Raw genomic sequence first — 20,491 nt, 5'->3', positions numbered from 1 at the left:
GCTCACGTCGGTCAGATTTGGACGCCGTTATGCGCCAGAGGCTAGCAAAGCGGGCCTACCAAATTGTCTGCATTTGCATTTGCCAGGTTTAGCCTTCGATATCGATGTTCTGGGCAGCAACTGAGCAAGGACAGACCGAGACTCTTCGAGGTGAAGTTCCAACTCAAGAATTACCGAGTTGCCTCCATTAGCCCTTCATTGACTCAGGAGTCCTTGCAATCTTTGAGACGGCCTCAGGGGGTTCCCAGGGATTTCCACAATCTCCTCAAATGAACTAGGCTTCCACAGGAAAACATGACAGAACGAAGACACTCGTTCCTTCTGCGCCGAACGAATGCAGATGGCAGCTTTTTACCCAGCTTGTCATCCAAACAGGCCACAACCACCGTTGTTGGCCTGACTGGGCTCCTCCACCCTCTGCATTCCATGATGACATTCTTCCTGTGATGTATGCACACTTCGCTATGTATTGGAAGAGCCGAAACCTATAATCCGTCTCAACGCGAATGCATCTACCAAATTTCAATGTTCTGTACTCTAACAATACTAATTAGCACAGAGCCAATATTGGACATTTGACGACCCATGAACAAACGACGTACAATAATGCACGTTCGGTAGCACGGCTTCACGGTGCATCATTTGCTCAAAGCTTGCTGACAGCACGTTCTTCATTTAGGATGCACATTCAAGTTCTTGACTGGAGCGCTGTTGGACTCGAGGACTCTGCCAGTGTGACCCAAGCCCCTCGTAATATTTTCTCTCGTCCAGAGCATCTACTCCCTCTCAGACATAGAAACTTTTCGCAGCTCTCGGCATCTCTCACTTGCTAGCTGGTTGTAACACTACTGCGTAATACACGTGCTGTTCTGTACGCATGCCACGACACTGATTGGTGTACTCTTTCAAAATGATAATAATTTAGTGATGTTGGTGTTCTCCTGGCCGGGGGAGAACAAGATTCACCACGATGACAGTGAGGTGCGACCTGCCTCGTCGAACTGTAACCAGAGTTGAATTCTATTGCTGGAGATCATGATCGGTGATCTCATGGTACTCGCTGGGAAATCATAATCTAAACTTGAAGTTGTAAGCACGCTGACTTACTAGAGTTCCCATAATCTACATAAATACTGTCTGCGATACTGAAACATAAGCTTTCAGTATCTGGAGGGACGATAGTCTTAGCTAAGTTACAGAAGTTCGTCGAACGCTTGGTACTGACTCCTGAGCGTAGCGCGTGATGAACTTTTCCACTTTAAGAATCTTCTTTGTGAGTCATGTTACGTCCGACTTGGGTCACGTTGTGCAGAAAAAAAACGATAAAAGCCGTCGTTTAGCTGTCACATCACAAATTGCACAATATTGGCCCATCGTCACCGGTTCACCTCTAGTGTGGATTCAAATTCCCTGTTAAGCCGCGAGAGCGTGTATGATTTTCACTCAGAACACACGCGACGAGTACGTCTTCAATCTCTGATCACCGGCGTTGGGGTCATTCAAAATTGTGCTTCATACAGCTATCTTAGTGACCTCGTTTTTTCCCTCCGAGAAGCTTGAAGACCTTCCTAAGGCTGTATAGAAAATGATGGTCCTTCCAATAAGGTCATCTGTTCTCCGTCAATTTTCTCAATGTAAAAACATTAGAGCTCGCTCTTTTCATTCCACCCCACAGCGGGCTCTTTTCTCCCCCACAAATGTCTTACGAGCAGTAGCTGCGCCAGCAGTCGGCTCATATGTACCCAAGGATGGCGAACATGTTCTTAACTCGCCATCGGAGATCGCTCGCAGAATTTCTGCCAAGGTTCTTCCCAAGCTTCCTCGTCCAGACGTTAAAAAAGTTGTCATCGTCGGCAGCGGTGGCCTCAGCATTGGTCAAGCTGGCGAGTTTGACTACTCGGGCTCGCAGGCACTGAAAGCTTTGCGCGAAGAAGGTGTCGACGCCGTTCTTATCAATCCTAACATCGCAACCTGGCAGACGTCTCATGAATTGGCATCCGAAGTCTACTTTCTTCCAATCACTGCGGACTACGTTGCATATGTATTGGAGAAAGAGCGTCCAGATGGTATCCTTCTGACCTTTGGAGGTCAAAGTGCCCTCAACGTCGGTATCGAGCTGGACAAAATGGGCGTCCTCGAGCGCCTGGGCATTAAGGTCCTCGGAACTCCAATCCGCACTCTCGAAGTTTCTGAAGATCGTGAACTTTTTGTGCAAGCTCTCAAAGGTACCTCTAACCGTTTTTTTTTGGTTCATCATGTGACACAACCTTTTTTAGAAATCGACATTCCAGTCGCACAGTCTACAGCTGTATCTACTGTTAATGCCGCTCTAGATGCAGCGGAGCAAATAGGCTATCCCGTCATCCTTCGGTCTGCATTCACTCTTGGTGGTCTCGGTTCCGGTTTCGCCAACAACCCCGATGAGCTTCGTGATCTCTCTGCAAAGAGTTTGAGTCTGTCCCCTCAGGTTCTGATTGAGCGGAGTATGAAGGGCTGGAAGGAACTCGAATACGAAGTTGTTCGTGATGGCGCTGATGTAGGTTCATTTCTGCTTTGTTGTGCGTTCTGAAGTCGAGTGCGTATGCTCTTAGAACACGATCATTTGCTGCAATATGGAGAATTTCGATCCTCTCGGTACACACACTGGCGATTCGATTGTTGTTGCACCGTCTCAAACTCTTCCGGACGACGAATACCACATGCTTCGCAGCGCTGCTATCAAGGTCATCAGGCATCTCGGTGTTGTCGGCGAGTGTAACATTCAGTATGCACTTAACCCCAATTCCAAGGAATACTGTGTCATTGAGGTTAATGCTCGGTACGTTTCTGGTTCTTTTCATATTTTTCTATACCTAACACGATTTCTTTCAGTTTAAGTCGCTCAAGTGCCCTGGCGTCTAAAGCTACTGGTTATCCGCTTGCCTACACTGCTGCTAAAATTGCCCTCGGACATACCCTTCCAGAACTGCCCAACGCGGTGACTAAGACAACTACAGCTTGCTTCGAGCCTTCTCTCGATTACATCGTCACTAAGATACCTAAGTGGGATCTTGCAAAGTTTTCATCGCAGGTCAACCGCGAAGTTGGATCCTCAATGAAGAGTGTTGGGGAGGTCATGGCTATTGGTCGCACATTTGAAGAGAGTCTCCAAAAGGCTATTCGCCAGGTTGACCCGCGGTGGAAAGGCTTCGAGGCATATGTTCAGCCTGAGGACCTTGACCGTGCTTTGTCGAGACCCACGGATATGCGACTCTTTGCCATTGCTTACGCGATGTACAACAAGAATTACAGTGTTGACCAGCTGCATGACTTGACCAAGATCGACAAGGTAAGGATTTCGTTCGCGCCTGAGTGTCACTGTATTCACATCCGTCCCTAGTGGTACCTCTACAAAATAGACAATATCGTTCAAACAAGCAGGGCTATCAAGACAGTTGGCTCCATCGAAGAAATAGACCACGAACTCATGAAGCAAGCTAAACGCATGGGCTTCTCCGATGGGCAGATTGCTGACCTCGTTGCCTCGACTGAAGACATCGTCCGCGCTCACCGCAAGTCCCTTGGCATCACCCCCTTCGTCAAACGTATCGATACTCTTGCTGCTGAATACCCCGCGCACACGAACTACCTTTACACGACGTACAATGCCTCTGAGCACGACGTTGAGTTCGACGAGCATGGTACCATGGTTCTCGGAAGCGGTGTATATCGCATTGGCAGCTCAGTTGAATTCGACTGGTGTGCAGTTACATGCGCACGTAAACTGAGGGGTATGGGCAAGCGCACGATCATGATCAACTACAACCCCGAGACGGTATCGACAGACTTCGATGAGGCTGATAGGCTTTATTTCGAAGAGCTTGGCTACGAGCGTGTTATGGACATCTACGAGCTTGAGCAGTCTCAGGGTGTCATCGTCAGTGTCGGTGGTGAGTTTAGAATTACTGACAAGCGTTCCAAGGAAGATACTAATGTCATGAGCTAGGTCAACTTCCCCAGAACATTGCGCTTCGTCTCAAAAAGGATGGTGTCAAGGTCCTTGGTACTGACCCAGAAAAGATTGACACCGCCGAGGACCGCCACAAGTTCTCCTCTGTTTTGGATAGCATTGGCGTTGATCAACCTGAGTGGTGTGAGGTCACGAACCTGGGAGCCGCGAAAGCCTTCGCTCAGAAAGTTGGGTATGCATCGTTTCGGTTATAGACTAAGCCTACTTGTCTGATCCCTCTGTTTAGCTACCCGGTTCTCATCCGGCCGTCATACGTTCTGTCCGGTGCTGCCATGAATGTTGTCTACGAAGAGTCTTCTCTGGAATATAATCTTTCCGCTGCTGCTTCCGTCTCTCCCTTGCACCCTGTCGTCATCACGAAGTTCATCGATAACGCGCAAGAGATCGATGTCGATGCTGTTGCACACAAGGGCAAGCTTCTCGTTCACGCTGTCTCTGAGCACGTTGAAAACGCCGGTGTACACTCGGGTGATGCCACCCTTGTCCTCCCCCCCTTCTCGTTGACGGAGACGGACATGGCGCGCTTGAAGACCATCGCGGAGAAGGTTGCTGCTGCATTTGAGATTTCTGGTCCATACAACATGCAAGTCATCAAGAAGCCTGCAGATGGGCCCAATGACGAGCCTCAGCTCAAAGTCATTGAGTGTAACCTGCGGGCATCGCGGTCGTTCCCCTTCGTGTCGAAGGTCCTTGGCTATAATTTCATCGAGACCGCGGCAGCAGCTATTATGGACCACGATGTTCCAGAGCCCGTTGATCTCATGAAGCAGAAACGTGATTATACTTCGATCAAGGTTGCTCAGTTCTCCTGGACTCGGCTGGGAGGTGCAGATCCCTTCCTTGGTGTTGGTGAGTATCGGTCGCATCCGGTCGGTCTTCGGGGTTCAATTTGTTGATTATCGGTTTAGAAATGGCCAGTACTGGTGAAGTCGCTAGTTTCGGCACAGACATCCATGAGGCATATTGGGCGTCGTTGCTCAGTACGACAGGCTTCAAAGTTCCCCGCCTCAACTCTGGCGTCCTTATCGGTGGAGATACTACCAAGCCTGAAATGGCCATTGTTGCCAAAGAGCTTCTTCATCTCGGTTTCAAGCTCTACTGTTCCTCGCCTGAGGTCGAAGCGTATCTCAACAACCTGCCCTATATCACCGCGAAGCGCATCTTCTTCCCCAAGACCGACAAGCGCAAGCTCCGTGAGGTGTTCGACGAGTATGAGATCCAGTGTGTCATAAACCTCGCAAAGGCACGCGGCACCGGCTTCACTGACGAGGACTATGTTGCACGGAGGAACGCTGTGGACTTTGGACTGCCACTGCTTAACAACGCCCGTTGTGCACAGCTGTGGGTGGAAGCACTTGGAAAAAAGATAGCTCAGGGTGGGTTGACGAAGTATACCGAGGGTAAGGTACCCCCGGAGGTGCGATCATGGCGAGAGTTCGTTGGCTGGCGGGCATGAACACATGAAATTCAAGATGGTTTGTAATTTAGCAACATGTACAGATGGAAGTGTGGGCCATGTTATCCGAGTTCTCCGTTGCTTTCTCGATATCGAATATACAAATACATACGGGTTTTCAAATTGTGCAATACAGAATTATAACGCTGGTATCAGATCCTCCGGTCCACACAATTCGTCGATGTTGAGCTCTTGAGAAACAACTGACTTTCGCTCGCCGTTGGGGGGTTTCACCTGTCGATCGACAGCAAACCGTGCTGCAAGTTTGGGGTCTAGCTTGTTTTCTATAACGTCGACCACAAGCTTCCCTAGGGTAGGGAGGAACTGTTGAGGGTCACGTCAGTTCTCGTTCTCGGATTTAGTTAAGGGCGCTGTTCCACAAAGCGAAATGTGCTGAGACATCCTATCATCACCGCGTGGTGCAGGAAGGAAGAAAAAGTCAAAGTAGAACATACCTTGAACGCATGTCCACTTCCGCTGGTTGCCAGAACCAGTCCCGAGTCGCCGGGATAGTGTCCAATGACCCAATCACCATCTGGCGAATCGGTGTACCTGCTCAGATGATCAGCACTACACCCAAGTGGCGAATATTCGCCACATTACGATAGTCGGAAGATAGCGCCGTGTGTGCGGCGAGCTGAAGGCATGGACATCTGCTTCTCTTCTACTATCATCATGCCTCAATCGACATTATTTGTCCAAACCCATGTAATGCCCCCCTCGTATCCTTGAACTCGATCGCAAATCCAGCGTGCCCTTGAGCCCAATCACAAAGAGAAGACCAACTCCAATCCAGCGTTTTCTCCCTATCAAGAATACGAGGAAATTTTTGACCATCTCATATCCGACATGACGAAAACATGGAATTTCACGAGCCGCAGGAGAACGCGAACTTACCAACACATCCTTGTCCCACTGAAGGGTTTTTCGGCAAGCGCAGGGTATACACTCCGCAGCTGGACCCTTAGTTCCTTCAAGACTGACCGCGGTATCCACTGGCCATTGTCTGGGTCAGAGACGATCGTGCGCGGGGTTGATATGGTGGATCCAGGAACTGCGTGGGTGTGTCCAGCAGCATGAATTGCAAATTTGACAACATTACGATGTGTTGGCTATAAAAAAAGCTCGGTCAACGTCAATGACAATGAATAAAATTGACGGATCGACTCAGAAGGGGGGAATGAACTAGAGAACGGGCACGTAATGTAGATACATATTGATGTCGAAGAGTGTCAGACTGTGCTAGAGAGCGATATTCAAAGCCTTTAACTGAATGTCAGTGGCATGGTGGTCGATGATCAGTGATCACTGGGCCTGATTGAGATTCATGGTTGGGTATGTGTAGAACACGACAGAAAATATTTCCACGCCATTGAGAGCACGCGGAGCTAGGTGGTAAGGAGTTCTGCGCACGCGTGTTCCCAAACGTTCAAGGCAAGACCACATGTGTCAAATCACATGTGTGACAGATATAGTGAGGTTCGAAAATTTTGACCATTTAGAGGAAAGTAAAAGCGTTCTTGGAATAAACTTGGAAGAATGATGACTCACTGGGAAAACATAGAAACCGGTCCTGAAATCAAGTACGACAGGTGTCTTGCGATATTCCTCTGCCTCCTCCGGTGTAAGTTGGATCGTCGCTATGCTTTGACTTTTGAAATAGTTGACATGCAAAAGTACAAGTAGTATCGCATCAAATTGAGCCAAGCGCCGGAAATTCTGCCTACTTACCCCGTAGCAAGACACTTTCCCGTCAGGTTTAACGACGGGAATACGCTCGCAGTCCACGAACCAAGAGCAAGGACCACTACATTGGCCTCGTATTCAGAGTCATCGGCACAGCGCACGCCTTTTGTTTGTCCACGTTCGTCTTTGATCAATTCTTGAACTACCTTGCCAGGCAGGACTTTGACACCACGTTTCTTCACATGTTCCATGAGGAGGCCGACTGCACGTTCAGCCTCTGCCCAACCACCATCACGATTAATGTAGCTTGTAGAAGAGACGTCCAATGACGTGAATGTCCCAAGTCTACCAGAATTGTGAAGGTCCGAAGGAAACTGTGCTCTGATGGATGCAGGACTATCTAAGCGCTCGACCTTGGCGCCGTGCTTGATATCATTGATAATGGACTGCTCAGTATATGCATCGCCTAAGTTGAGGACACCGCACCTGTAGTATTTGATACTATGGTTATCATCTACTCAGCTGGAAAAAAATGAGACAGACTCATGGTAACAGTTTAGCCACATATCATTGCGCCATTCTTCGATCGCCTGGCGGGCAAGCCGCGTGTATTCTGGATCGCCGTAACAAGAACGAACCACTTGGTACTGAGGGTAAGCTATTCGATGTCGCAGAGGAGCACTGAAAACAACAAAGTACCTTTATTCATGTCAGTGCTCGCTGCATCGATCGCAGGCAGATGTTCAGCACGATCGAGTACTGTCACATCGGTGTAGCCACGTTCGAGCAGGTGGTAAGCAGTGGACAGACCAAAAGCACCCGCGCCGATGATGACCACTACAGGCTTCGAAGAGGAACAAGTTGAGCTTGCCAGTGACATTAGTGACCGTACGTGGCTGTGGTGGCAGTGACAAGCTATTGACAAGTTCAACAACTTAATATCAATGGTAGACTGCCTCTACGGCCATTGCAGGGTTTTCATAGGCTCTGCAACATCAAGAAGGAATGACTGTCGTCAACTATTCGACGAGACATCCACCAAGAATATCGACTCGGATTTCAAACTCATGCTATCGCTGGCACACCGTTGTACCACGGCCAAAGACTGTTATTTGTGGTATGTATGAGTATAATGAGCCTTCAAATATCCACATTCCAGATCTTATAATTAGTTGACAGGGACCAGCCAACCTCCCAGTCACCTGCGACTTGCTGTGCTCTAGTTCAATCCGAGGGGAAAGTATCTTTGGCATTCTATTTGTGCTGCTGGCAGTTGTGATTTCTTGACGTTAACCACACTGTATGTGAAAATTCTTGAATGAGATGAGAGAGGATTTCTGTATTTGTATACCGCTACAAGGATTTAAACTGTTAAGACGCGGTACCCTATGGGCTGTAATGGGCGATATTGTAGCTAATATAAGTTGGATGTATAGTACGAGGGGTCCGCGTTTGATCATGAGATGATGTGTTGGTGCACGAGTTAGTTCTCTGAAATGAGATGAGTTTCGAACGGTACCAAGCACGTGTGCGTCTTGGTCCAATGATTGATATTCACTATAAGAACGATGAACGATTTTAATTGGCTGCGCTACTGGGCATCGGGACTAGCCTGACTTATATAATCACGGTCATTATATCCACGTGACCTCTCAAAAACGTGGCACGTCAGACTCACGAGTTTATGAAGCATCCTTGGCTCTTGTCGACACTAAAAGACCGCACAACTTCGCTGAGCCGCATAGACAGCTGTCCGAATATCCAACTTCAAAATTTCGGACGAATCATTTTTGTTAATTGTACTCGAAGGTATTGCCAAGCATACCCAGATTCAACGCTGTCTACGGCAGTCCATTAAGACCAGAATTCTTGGTTCCTAACACGGATTTCTTACGCATGATGATATCGGATCTCCACGGTATTTGTCGACGCTTATTCTCAAGGAAGGCCGATATAACGGCGAATAGAGTTGACATGGGACCAACACGGGACACACTGACACTGGAATGTTGTCGGTCCAGTTACGGACGTACTTACTATGACACAAGATGTCAACACATGGTGACTACAGCCAACGTCAGTAGCAGTGAGTTCGATCCTATACCATGCTGGCGCCTACACACACTACTGGCTTGGTCACTGTAGTTCCGCCCGGAAAAATGATTCGTTACAAACATCGCCTAAGTTTAGCCCCGCAGAGTCGTTCAACTCAATTGAGAAAAGAAAAGAAGGTTAAGAAGGCACACTTTGAAGATCTAATCATCCAAAGTACCCTTTTATAACCCTGAGATATGGAGGGCGGGCTTCATTCGAAGAGGTACGAGAATCGATCACGAGAATGGAGTGCGGTAACAGAACCTTGATGGAATGCATCGATGTCCAGTCGAAAGCCACGCCACAGCTGTAATGGTCCGATATGACGATGATACGCGATGACACAGGCTGCATGCCAGTAAATCAAAACAGAATGCAGAATGCGCTCACGTATATGGAGCAATAATATCTACCACATGTAAGGACCAAACAGTTGATGTCACGCGATGTGACACAGAATGCAGAATGCACGCACATGTATGGAGCAACGATAACGACAGGGGAACCCGTACTCCGACTCATCGTGGGTCAGGCCTCAGGTTCGGTGATGCCGCTTGATCCAACTCAACCGCGTCTGTGAGAGTCCGAAAACAACCTCTGAGAAATCGCTCACTTTTATGTCAAATATTATCAGGTTTGAATGAATTTCGAGCGAATCTCCTAGGGGAAAAGAGACGGGTGAGATCCGTCCGGCAGGTTAACTTTATGGATCATGGAGTAGCACGCGCTGCGGTTTGCTTATTACCGAGCGGGGGAATAACTTTCTGCATGAATGGTCTAGAGAATGTAGGGTGTGAGTAATATGATCAGCATGACAGTGCCACAGGCGCCCTGAAGATTGGTCCCTCATTCAAGACCTCGACAAGGGAACATTATGACAATATTTTTGATTTCTATCAAACATGTTGTCGCCACTGGCATACATGCAAGACCTCCAAAATAAACGTAGTTGTTGAAACAACAAATACTGAATAACTCTGAGATCCGTCCGGTAGACCAACAAGCCGGCGCATGTGCGCCGTGATCATGCTTCGAGTGACGATACACGTAGTTATCGCCGCAGGATGTGGCGAACCTTGTGCTGCATGAGGAAAGGCGAGCACTCGTGGTGAGATTGGCGAGGAAGGTACTATAGGAGCTAGATTGGAAAGCCCCTTTTCAGCTACTCGGAAAAAGGCTTTGTATCCATTTTTTCGGAATCGTTATCAGATGATTTAATTCAGAGTCCGCGTGTCGAAGTCGAATATAATTATTGTTCGTCTATGCTTAGATGAACGCTTGGAGCGTGTATCAAGTCCCCGCGGGGTGGGGGGGTTACATCGCGGAAACACACGAATGAACTAGGCCGTATGCCCCAGATCAGACGCATAAGGACGGTGCTTCGAATGTAGCCATGACGTCTCATGAAACTCGCTTCGGAGTTTTTGCGGTGGGAAGCTGATTATCAGCCTGAGTGCCTCGATCGTCGTGTTGCGCTTGCAGTTATTGAACACATGGCTTCTAAGTCAGCAGAGATGAGGGGAGTGAACTAGACGCTGGCACCCAAAGTTAATATTGTAATTCGGTTGCCAAGACTCACCCATGGCTTGCCGGGGAAAAAAGATCTCACCGCCTCATCATGATGAAGAGAGAGGGCACATGTTGTAGCCGTCCTGGTCCGAGCCTGAGCCTGGGACACTCGGACAACATAGCCCATTGTGCAGAAAGTAATAGGACTAACTCGGAGTGAGACTCTAGGAGATCAGACCCCCGAGTCTCATGTGTCACTGCCAGGCCTTTCAGGGAAGATGAGAAAGCCTCGATGTAACAACTCGATTGAAATATTGACTCACGATGTAAATCGCGACTGTGACGGAGGATGTCACGGTGGTGATGCAAGTCTTGCTGAACATTGTGCGGCCGTCACGGCGTTTCACAAGATGTCAAAGATACATACGGTTCTGGTTAGTGTTATGCTATGCCTGTAGCACTTGCTTCCGCGCCTTCCCAATACTAAGAATCAAGAGACTTTAACGCGTCAAAAAATTCTATTAGACATGTATCCTAAATCTATTCGAGTGGCCTGTTATACATGATTTAGACAGGGAATCTTTGAGCACTGTAGGAAAGAAATGTGTGGGGGGCTAGTATATATGTATGCAAGGGAATAAGGGATGTCGATGATCAGATACAGTCTTTATGAATATAAAACAAATAAAAGTAGGAGGATGACAATATTGTAGGCATCCACCGCCTCTCCCTGCTCGGACTATCAGTACGTGAAGGCCTGGAAGTCAGCCTTCGTGGAAGGATTGCGAAAGCTCCTCACAAGCCCTCGATGCCCTCAAGCATCCCTACCACAACCCGCCCGACCCTTCCATCTCTGATCGCCTCACAAACGACCGAAATACCATTCCCAATCGTCCCATCCTCACCCTCTAGGCCATCCCGCATCCCAAACACATCTCCCCTGAGATTTCCAGCCCCGTGCATTCGCACGCCCAGTGTCACCCTCACAAACTCGTAGAGTGCACGCGTCCGCGGCGCAAGGTACTTGCTTGCTGGGGTAGGCCCGCGCCACGCCACCTCTGTCTGCTCAGCACTCGAGCTTGCACCGCGCACCGATAACGGCTGTACGCCCAGATACGCGCACCGCAACTCCGTCAGCTTCTTCACTAGCCCCGCGGTAACGGATGAAATGAACACTGGGAGTGCGCTTAACTCTGCCCCTTGCACTGGAGAGGTTGAGAGGGCAGTGACGAGCGGTACTACACAAGCGCTTGCAACCTTGTACATCCGTGCGCTCGTCTCGAGCGTAGTCGTGTGATCAAGCGTCTCTGTAAGTGCTGGGATGATAGCTGCTACGAGCGAGGTAATTATGGTGTTATCAGTGAGCGAAGGGAAGGTGTTGAGGAGGGATGAGCCGATGAGTACTGGGAGCGCCTCGCGCAGCTCCTCGCCGAGTGCACGGAGATCGAGTGCCTGGCATATCACGATGAGATGTGAGGCGGCGAGAAGAGTGGACACTTCGAGTGCAGTGAGGGTGTACCGTGCTGAGATGAGTGCGAGTGAACTGCAGGGTCGAAAAGGTTAGTCAAGGAAGGAGAGAAAAGAAAGGACGTACTTGACACTCTGATTGTGCATCTCAGCGCTCACATTGCCTACGCCCACGTTCATTCCACCAAGCGCATTTAACTCGCCCACATATGACGCTGCAGCGATATCAACACCCTGTCCAAGTAATTGCAATAAGCCACCATCCCATTGACCACAACCAGACTAAAATCACGCACCTTGAACGCGAAATCCAATCCGACCTCTCCACCCGCCAAATTTGGGAACAAGCCCCGGTTCATTGCTGGGTTGACAATCTCCGTAAGCTGCACGAACATCAGCTTCCCGATGTGCGCGAGGCTGAGACGGACGTGGTCCATCGCGTTCGTCAGGGCAAGCGCTTGGAAGTTGCCTGCATGGTGAACCTGTCCGGTCTGGTTGTTCGACGCGGAAGGTGGCTCGATGAGCGGGTTATCGGTGGCTTTTGGGGCAAGGGATCAGTTGATATGTGGTTACAGGGCTAGGGCGACCTACTGGAGTTAACCTCGGTCGTGACTACTTGTGCTGCATTTGCGAGGTCCTCAAATTGAGGACCGAGCCATTGGGGGGCTGTGCGGAGAGAGTAACTGCGGTGGGTTAGCGTTCAGTTTTGACTAAGGAGATTGAAACTTGCCGATCCTGCCTCAACACCCCGGCATCATCCTCAAGCTTGACTTCTACTTCATGTTCACTTGCAAAGGAAGATCCGGTAAGCAGAGTGTGCATGAGACGCGCAGAGTGAATCTGAATCCAGCCACCGGGAAATTGTGAGTAAAAAGAGAGAAAAAAAATCAGCTCTATTAACCGCGTGAAAAATCCGAAAAAACGCACCTGTCCAATGTGCGGCCTTGCCTCGCTGACAAAGGGATCAAAGCTGCCCCTTGCGCCGAGCATCGCTTCGACGGACATGGCTGTTAAGACCTATAACCGCAGACAAGTTAGTCCGATGCAGGAAACGAAGGTCAAGCATAAAAATACTCACGGCACCCAACACGCTCACTCCCCGTGCGCCTCTCACAACCAGTGCACTCACAGCTGCACTAAATGCCGTGCCATTCAGGATGCCCAAGTGCTCCTTGCTTGAGAGCGGGAGGGGGGTGATGCCGGCGACCTGCAAGGCCTGTGGGGCAGGAAGGAGTGCGTATGATCCGTAGTTGTCTACTTTGAGAGTATCTGTAGGTAGGTTAAGGGTATCGGTTGAGGGTGGGAGGGGGGTGGACGCAGAGAAGGGAGATAATTCGGGTGAGGAATCTGGCGAAGATGTTCCGGTTGACAAGGGGGTTGAGGAAGTACTGGATATGGCTGAAGAGGGGTGGGGTAAGGGAACCCAAGCCCTGATAGCGGGGTTTCCAATGAGTGTTGCAGCAATGTAAGAAAGGGAAGACAGGTCTGTGGGAAGGGAGTTAATTAAGACCTCAGCAAGGTAAGGAACAAGAAACAGATTATTCACCTCCACTGGCACTGACGCTGCCTCTCATAGGAACGACTGGGGTAACACCTTTGTTAAGGAGTTCTGTCATTTTCTCGACAAGTTCCCAGCGGACACCGCTGTGTCCGCGCATGAGACTGTTAGCGCGAACAAGGAGAGCAGCACGTGTCCAAGGGGGTGGCATTGTAGTGCTGGTGAATGGATCAGAGAGCGGTGCGGGTGAAGGAAGAGCGTTGCTATTGATAGAAGAGAAGGTGGGGATAGCAGTAGAAGAACTCGGTGCGTAAGTAGGGAGAATGACGCCGGCATGCTGGTGCTGGAGGAGAGCAGCACCGAGTGCAATAGGGTCATCTGTCCTTGTGTCCGCGCTGCCACCAAATCCAGTGCTGACACCATAAACACTGATACCTGCTGCGACCTTACTCTCAATGACAGCACGGGAGGCAGCTACTTTTGCTTTAACATGTTGGTCATCAGTAAGTTGAATTTTAATGGGATTGCTGCAGGGAGATGATGAAGGTGGGTATAGCGCGATAGCAGCAATTTGAGAAAGGGATAAGGTAGACCCAGTGATGGTGATCGGACATCCTGTGCTGCAGGAGACATGAGTACTAGAAGCACTTAAATGAACAGGATTGACGTACAGGTAGGAGTCAAGCTCCTTGACGTCCTGGACATATTGTGAGACGAGAGCGTGAGTAGCCATTGTGTTAATATCTAAGATGAATGAGGATGAGAGTTGTAAGTGCTGGCAGGTATTAAGCGGTTTATATAGCTGTGTCGGTCCGAGTTAGAATGCAAGTTTCGCAACGGATACTTGCTGGGTTTTATATTTCTCTTTGAGCGGCGTGATCCGCCCGTAAAACGTTGAAGCAGTTGCGCTTTGTTTTGCGAACAGGATTAACTGGCATGACAGTATGTGACACAGCACTTAAATGTAGACGCTCGCAAGATCCAAGATCCATAATACCGCGACCCCCTCTGAGTTGACCCCCCCAGGGGGGTCAACTCAATTTATGATCCGTGCCAGCAACGTACTTACTGTCACCGTGGTACTAGTTCAAAGTTCAATTGAAACCGTGATCATAGAAGCTACGTATCAGCATCCTTCGCGGGAGAACCGTATACTAACAGTACCCAATTGAATGTAGCGGCCATCCTCTTCTGGTTCCAACCTTCCGAGTCACCCTAATGAAATCGTGACTCTGAAACTATCATGTATCGGTGAGTTCATTCTATCCGTCCTGCTTCTCAAACGTCCTCCGATTCCAGACTGCCATTACCGATCTCCTTCTTCATTTCCAAGCTGTGCGGACGCTCGATCTGATTCGACCACGCTGAAACAAATCTTCTAAGCCGTGTGCTAAATTTGCTGGTTTTCAGTTTCACTCATGTTTGAGTTGTTTCCTGCGATATCCGCAGTTGACACGTTTGCCCTTCCCCGCCCTGTGTCACAAGCTTTTGGGGCAAGCATGTAAAATCAAAAAAGTATCTCCACCTATCTCAATGATGGGCCAGGGTCATTTTTGTAGTTATCCTTTCCCGAGGACGCTGTCAGCCTACGCAGCCGTCTGCATGTGAACCATATGCCTTATCTTATCTCTCATATTGCATCGTACTGTTCGATCTCCCAATGTAGTTGGCACGTCTATTCATCGAATCTTACTTGTGAGCAAATCTACGAATCTTAGCCATGAATAGTACATACTAACTTGAAGTATACCAAAGCCTGGGTTTCTAGGTTCCTAATGCCATTCACCCAGCGGAAACCCCATTCTTCGTTTCCCCGGCAGTCTACCCAATGATTCAAAGCACATGTCTATCTATTATGTTAGGTAATCCGATTATTATCGACCATTTACTCCCACTCGCAGGCATTCTAGTATCTTCAACGTCGCGTAGCAGCGACTGAACCAAGTTCCATCCGTTCTGCCAGAAACTTCTACCTGCCGGCACTACATATTACTTGTTTCGAGTCTCAGCTAGCGCAAATAGCATCGTCTTCTGAAGCGGAATTCTCAGAACACCCCAGCCGGTTTCAAATTTTAGTTAGATCGCTGAGGAACGACTTGATATTCAATTCGCCTCCTATGGCCCGAGCCGCGTCCCGAACATGCTTGCTCGGGGCGGCAGAAACCGATTAGTAAGTCCCCATGAATCTAACTTGATGGGCTAAGTGCTAATCTAGTAGTGCTACGTACTACTACTATCAGATGCCCTTCATACCATTACAGTGACCGTACTAGCTCGTCATTGGCGAAAACAGCAATTTGTCACTATCCCCAGAGCCCCGTATTCTGCCATTCGTTGGTGGTCATTCCCCGCCTTTGTATCGGTACTTGCCGCGGACTTGCCCTGGCGCAGCGGGATTCCTGGTTCTTGGTTCACTTTTGATCAGCATCGCCAAAGTCATTACCACACAATCCAGCGGCCCTATTATTCTAGACTTCTTGCGCCCACCCGGCTACACCACCAACCGATTGCGATAATGTATGTCAATTGATGTCGTGGGAAGTGGCTGGGCCCGATGTGTGTGAAGCGTTCTGACAAACTCTCATTATCTGCTAATATTAGGCTACGGGTCGCCGATCAATACCCTTATCACGTCACGATCGGACGAGCCGTACTATTGGTATAATATTATCGTGTTCGAGGCCTGCGACCAAAGCTTAACGGTCAGACATCAAACGTTTCAGGACAGGCAGATTACAAGGACAACACGTTACCTAGTCGTCACTACCACAGGTGTGCGGTGCACAGGAAACTTTAAAAATAGGTTGGTCAACGGAATTGTCATTGTGGCGGGTTAGACTGGCACGCTGTTACCCTCAAAATGATTGCCGCAGTTCGGCACAGGATCAGGTTAGCACTTGTTCTTTGTCTACAGCACCTCAGTAATCGATTGCATTAATGAATACAGGGACTTCTTTTGTGGCCGCAATTGTACGTGACTGATTAATATCTGATAACACGCCTCACGTTCCTGGGCCATGGGCTGGACCCTCGACGTCACTTTCGCGGTATTCCACTAGTTTGTAATGGCAGCCCCAATCGCGAACTATCCTATCTTCACGTCATTCGCGTGCTCGGTATCGCCGCCGATCCCTGGCACAATCCTCATCCTCAGTGTCGTATCAAGGATACATTCATGCGTCTTCTTACCAACTGGTATGTATCCATCACAATTAGTGGCCATACGGACGTGACGAGAAACCTAGATTCAGACCGTGATCATATAGCAACATCCACGGCGCTCGCTCAACGTGGCAAGGGAACCCACGCTTCAATTTTCGACTTCATTTCGCTTAGATACCAAAACGTGTCGTGTGATGCTGTTAAACTTAAGCAGTCTGAATGTCGACTCGGTGTCATGCTTCTTGTCTACCATCATTAATGAGGCTCCATCAGCCACAGCAACGCGACGAGAAACATAGATAGCAAGATCAGCATGACCATGTATACCACAATACCGCAGCAGCACTCACAGCGTTCATTCAGCGTACACGCGATATGCTGGGCTAGGTCAACTTTCAGCTTTACTTTGTCGTCCCCGAATCTGGGAGAGCGAGTCACTTGGAAACCTAAGGCAACGTCGTCAATAGCTGGATAGTCCTGCGACTTTGAAATTGTACACTGAAAGCAGTGTCCACTTGTTCCTTCTCCAGTTTGTTTGAATGCCGGCGTCGCTATGTGAGTCAGTTGAGAGCTCGTCGGATCATTATAACCAAGAGTTCGCAACGTACGGTCGTTTCAAAACATATTTTTGAGCTAGAAGGAGCTCTGCGTGATATCGAAATACCAATCTCCGAGATCAAAGGTGGTGGCTCTGCCTGTCACTGATCTCTATTTTAGCAAAACATTCAAACATCTTCCCCTTTTAGTACCATCTGCCAAAGACAGAGGGAAGGCCTGTACATCCTACCAATGTGAGCTCTCAGATCATCTTCATACAGACCAAGGTTCCTCGTTTCTGCAGGTATGTATCTCTACATTGTGATTGGGCATTCCTGACGTCATCTATACGGGCAGCCGCTATTACGGATAATGCTCTTCAACTCCGTACATACACCGTTCCGTCAACATCGCCACCCCGTTCCGCGCTTGCGTTCCTGGCCGTGTACATCGCCCTTCCCAAAATGACATTTGCTGTGACCAGGCATTGTCGCGTGTGTTGCTCGTTTCATGGGCGGCAATCACATTTCTGTCAGTGACCCCCCTTTCAAATATTGTCCGGACGATTTCTTTTCCTTTTCACAAGGCAGTGCATGTGTCTGCGGTTTTTAAAGGAACTAAAAGGTTTCATCAGCAAAGGCCAAGCAGTGGAGTTGATTTCCTCGTATTTGATCATCCATATAGCTGGGCAGTCCATCAACGCGCCTCGGCTCCGTCCTGTTACGACAGCCAGTATAGAAATACAGCAGAGTTTGGCAGTTTCATTCTCACCATAACGCTCTCCCCTGTTCTCCTAGATTCTCCCTCGTCTTTATCGACTTATTTCACACGTCGGGCTCCAGAATCAACATTAATCAATCAATCATGCACGCCAAGACGGGCAGGTACCTGCCTACGCTTGCACATTATCTAGCGAAGTGGAGTCATATCTCTGGCTATCCGCTAACGTTCTTGGCGTGTGATGGTGACACAGCGGCCATGGCAAGGTACAAGTCCAAACGAGTACATCTTATTTCCTCAGTCTCAGCCGGTAACACTCGCACACAATCATCAGTGACGTTGGTTCAGAAGCGTAATTCGAAGACTTACAAGGTGTGAACTCTTTAGTTAGTTCAATGGTCAACTATGATGGGGGACGATATGATGCGGTGACGTTCTTCGCAACCCATTCATCGGTACCGATCCGAATGTCTTCAAGAAAAAGCCAAATACCAAGGCCGCCTAGAACTGTCTAACTACTTATACATCGAATCTAGTCGAATAAAGTATGTATGAGTCCATGTTATGAAATGCTATGTTAGTAGTAGTTATCTATGTATCTATATGAGGTACAGAAGGAGTAGGTACAACGAAACAAACCAAATATCGTGATAGTATACCAATGGTGAAGGCTCCAAACCATACGAGGAAGCGAATCCCCAGTTAAAAGTGTTGCCCTTGCTGACAGAAAGCCCCCAGGGCTTCAAATCCTGGCTCTCCACAGTGACACTTTTTTCAAGTTCGAGCTTGTTCTCAGTGAGCCATGCTTCTCCACGAACAAACATGTCCCTGTCAGGCCACACTTCGAGGATCTCACAGAGAAAACCGTCGGTCTCAAGTGTATACGTTCTGCGGAGTTCCCGCTTGCCACCCACGACCTGTGCCTGAGCATCAAGGAGGGTAAATTGTGGGTGACGAAGCATTTTGCGAAATGTTTGGCCAATTGGATATTTGTCGTCAAGGAATAGACGTTCGAAGTCAGGGTGTGTGATGGTGACGTTCGATGTAGCAGTGCAAACAATTCGCGAAGCACATATGAGATGTACCTGCCGCGATTGTGTTATGGGATGATCAGGCGAGGCTGGTTTCAGCCGTGGCGAGCCGTTGGCATATACAAGCTCAATAAATATAGGCCGAGCAAAGAACGAACTGCAAAAGGCAAACATTCATTAGCCCGCATCACTGTATTCAAGCAATTCTAGCATACCTCATCAGTCGCTGCAGATCACCTTGAGCTGCAAGCATGATGCGCTCAAGGCCAGTGGTATCCTCGGGGATGCATGACAACTGTAAAGGTGATGATTCAGATACGTCCAAAAGCGTGACAACAGTATCGTTACCTCTACGTTCGTGGAGGCACTGTTGAACGTGTCCTTGCTGATCATTATTGCGCCAGCTGTACAAAGAGTGTGGATGAAAAGAGGAACAAGCAGCTCTGTACGGAGGCACTAGGCTTATAAGGCTCTCGGACTCCCACAGTACGACACGGAGGGTGATGAAATTTGAAATGAGCTTCTTCTCTTCAGTTCCAACGGGCGGAGCAAAAGGCAGTGTGATAAGTGAAGCGAACGGCGGGTAAGCCTGCCTTGATTACTCGGTCGCGATTTGCGAATAACCTGTTATCAACTCAACATAGTTTTATTGTAACTTACGTGAGAACATGAGAGCCTTTTTACGTGCTTGATGATAATATGGGCGGCGCGCCGCGCGTCATACAGCTTGTACGACACCAATGACTGCTTATCAGCTGCTTACTATAACGTTAAACACAATTAATATATCGGCCGTTGCATCATATGTGATATATGTCGCTCACGTCAAACAACCCGTTTCGTGTGTTCCACACGCCGTACAGCGACTTTTTGAGAAAAGTGAGAAGAGATCTTAGTGAGATGGGCTGTGATGCTGTACGTACAGTCAGTCCGAGAGTTGTGAGTGGCGAAACCTTGATCTAAATTAGCGCCGATCCAGAAATATCATGATTAAAATCCAGCGGCTGGTATAATCGCCTCTTGAACTGACTGAGACTCTCGTTGAGCCGTACTCCATTGGTCGGACCTGGCAACATATACGCTCAGAAATGCAATGGCAGGAAGGGCAAGATCGCGACCAACTGGAAGCTACTAGTGAAAGTGCATTCTCACTCCACAAAGTCGGAGGCGATTTCGGTTCCACTGTGGCAGCTGGCAGCCGCCTGGACTCCTTATGGCTACAATATCTCGGACTCGGACTCGGACTCGGACTCATGGATTTACCGTGACTGATGTTGGACGAGGACCCAGATAGGCTCTAGGCTACACCTGGCCCGCAGTGC

General features: G+C 48.8%; 5 protein-coding genes across 5 annotated transcripts; 2 read left to right on the top strand and 3 right to left on the bottom strand.

Annotated features, from left to right (window-relative positions):
- Window positions 1-1,588: 1,588 nt before the first annotated feature.
- Window positions 1,589-5,465, top strand: DFJ58DRAFT_727950 (uncharacterized protein; the record flags this gene model as incomplete). The annotated part of the gene is made up of 8 exons (XM_041385533.1): window positions 1,589-2,225; window positions 2,277-2,536; window positions 2,592-2,818; window positions 2,872-3,328; window positions 3,380-3,929; window positions 3,986-4,181; window positions 4,236-4,858; window positions 4,918-5,465. The coding sequence occupies 8 exons, from the start codon at window positions 1,589-1,591 to the stop codon at window positions 5,463-5,465; spliced, it is 3,498 nt and encodes a 1,165-aa protein (XP_041243889.1).
- Window positions 5,466-5,603: 138 nt separating this feature from the next.
- DFJ58DRAFT_716378 (FAD dependent oxidoreductase) lies at window positions 5,604-8,031 on the bottom strand (the record flags this gene model as incomplete). The annotated part of the gene is made up of 8 exons (XM_041384216.1): window positions 5,604-5,789; window positions 5,921-6,017; window positions 6,363-6,577; window positions 7,017-7,116; window positions 7,197-7,637; window positions 7,695-7,791; window positions 7,851-7,988; window positions 8,010-8,031. The coding sequence occupies 8 exons, from the start codon at window positions 8,029-8,031 to the stop codon at window positions 5,604-5,606; spliced, it is 1,296 nt and encodes a 431-aa protein (XP_041243888.1).
- A 3,222-nt stretch (window positions 8,032-11,253) lies between these two features.
- Window positions 11,254-14,670, bottom strand: DFJ58DRAFT_788390 (phenylalanine ammonia-lyase). The gene is made up of 9 exons (XM_041390148.1): window positions 14,391-14,670; window positions 13,768-14,339; window positions 13,300-13,706; window positions 13,149-13,238; window positions 12,952-13,061; window positions 12,813-12,904; window positions 12,518-12,759; window positions 12,349-12,455; window positions 11,254-12,297 (listed from the first exon to the last, which is right to left on the bottom strand). Exons 1-9 carry the CDS (start codon window positions 14,450-14,452, stop codon window positions 11,550-11,552), a joined length of 2,430 nt encoding a protein of 809 aa, XP_041243887.1. The 5' UTR covers window positions 14,453-14,670; the 3' UTR covers window positions 11,254-11,549.
- Window positions 14,671-15,705: 1,035 nt separating this feature from the next.
- DFJ58DRAFT_383276 (uncharacterized protein) lies at window positions 15,706-16,511 on the top strand. The gene is made up of 3 exons (XM_041380130.1): window positions 15,706-15,889; window positions 15,938-16,236; window positions 16,321-16,511. The coding sequence occupies exons 1-3, from the start codon at window positions 15,860-15,862 to the stop codon at window positions 16,382-16,384; spliced, it is 393 nt and encodes a 130-aa protein (XP_041243886.1). The 5' UTR covers window positions 15,706-15,859; the 3' UTR covers window positions 16,385-16,511.
- Window positions 16,512-18,558: 2,047 nt separating this feature from the next.
- On the bottom strand, window positions 18,559-19,785 carry DFJ58DRAFT_383247 (uncharacterized protein). The gene is made up of 3 exons (XM_041380129.1): window positions 19,518-19,785; window positions 19,385-19,464; window positions 18,559-19,326 (listed from the first exon to the last, which is right to left on the bottom strand). The coding sequence occupies exons 1-3, from the start codon at window positions 19,560-19,562 to the stop codon at window positions 18,738-18,740; spliced, it is 714 nt and encodes a 237-aa protein (XP_041243885.1). The 5' UTR covers window positions 19,563-19,785; the 3' UTR covers window positions 18,559-18,737.
- Between the last annotated feature and the right edge of the window lie 706 nt (window positions 19,786-20,491).

Source organism: Suillus subalutaceus, assembly GCF_016647625.1.
Source record: "Suillus subalutaceus strain FC151 chromosome Unknown DFJ58scaffold_53, whole genome shotgun sequence".
In the NCBI taxonomy this organism is placed as follows: Eukaryota; Fungi; Basidiomycota; class Agaricomycetes; order Boletales; family Suillaceae; genus Suillus; species Suillus subalutaceus.
Note: the sequence above shows the minus strand (reverse complement) of the source record. Positions and strands in the feature narration are given on the sequence as shown.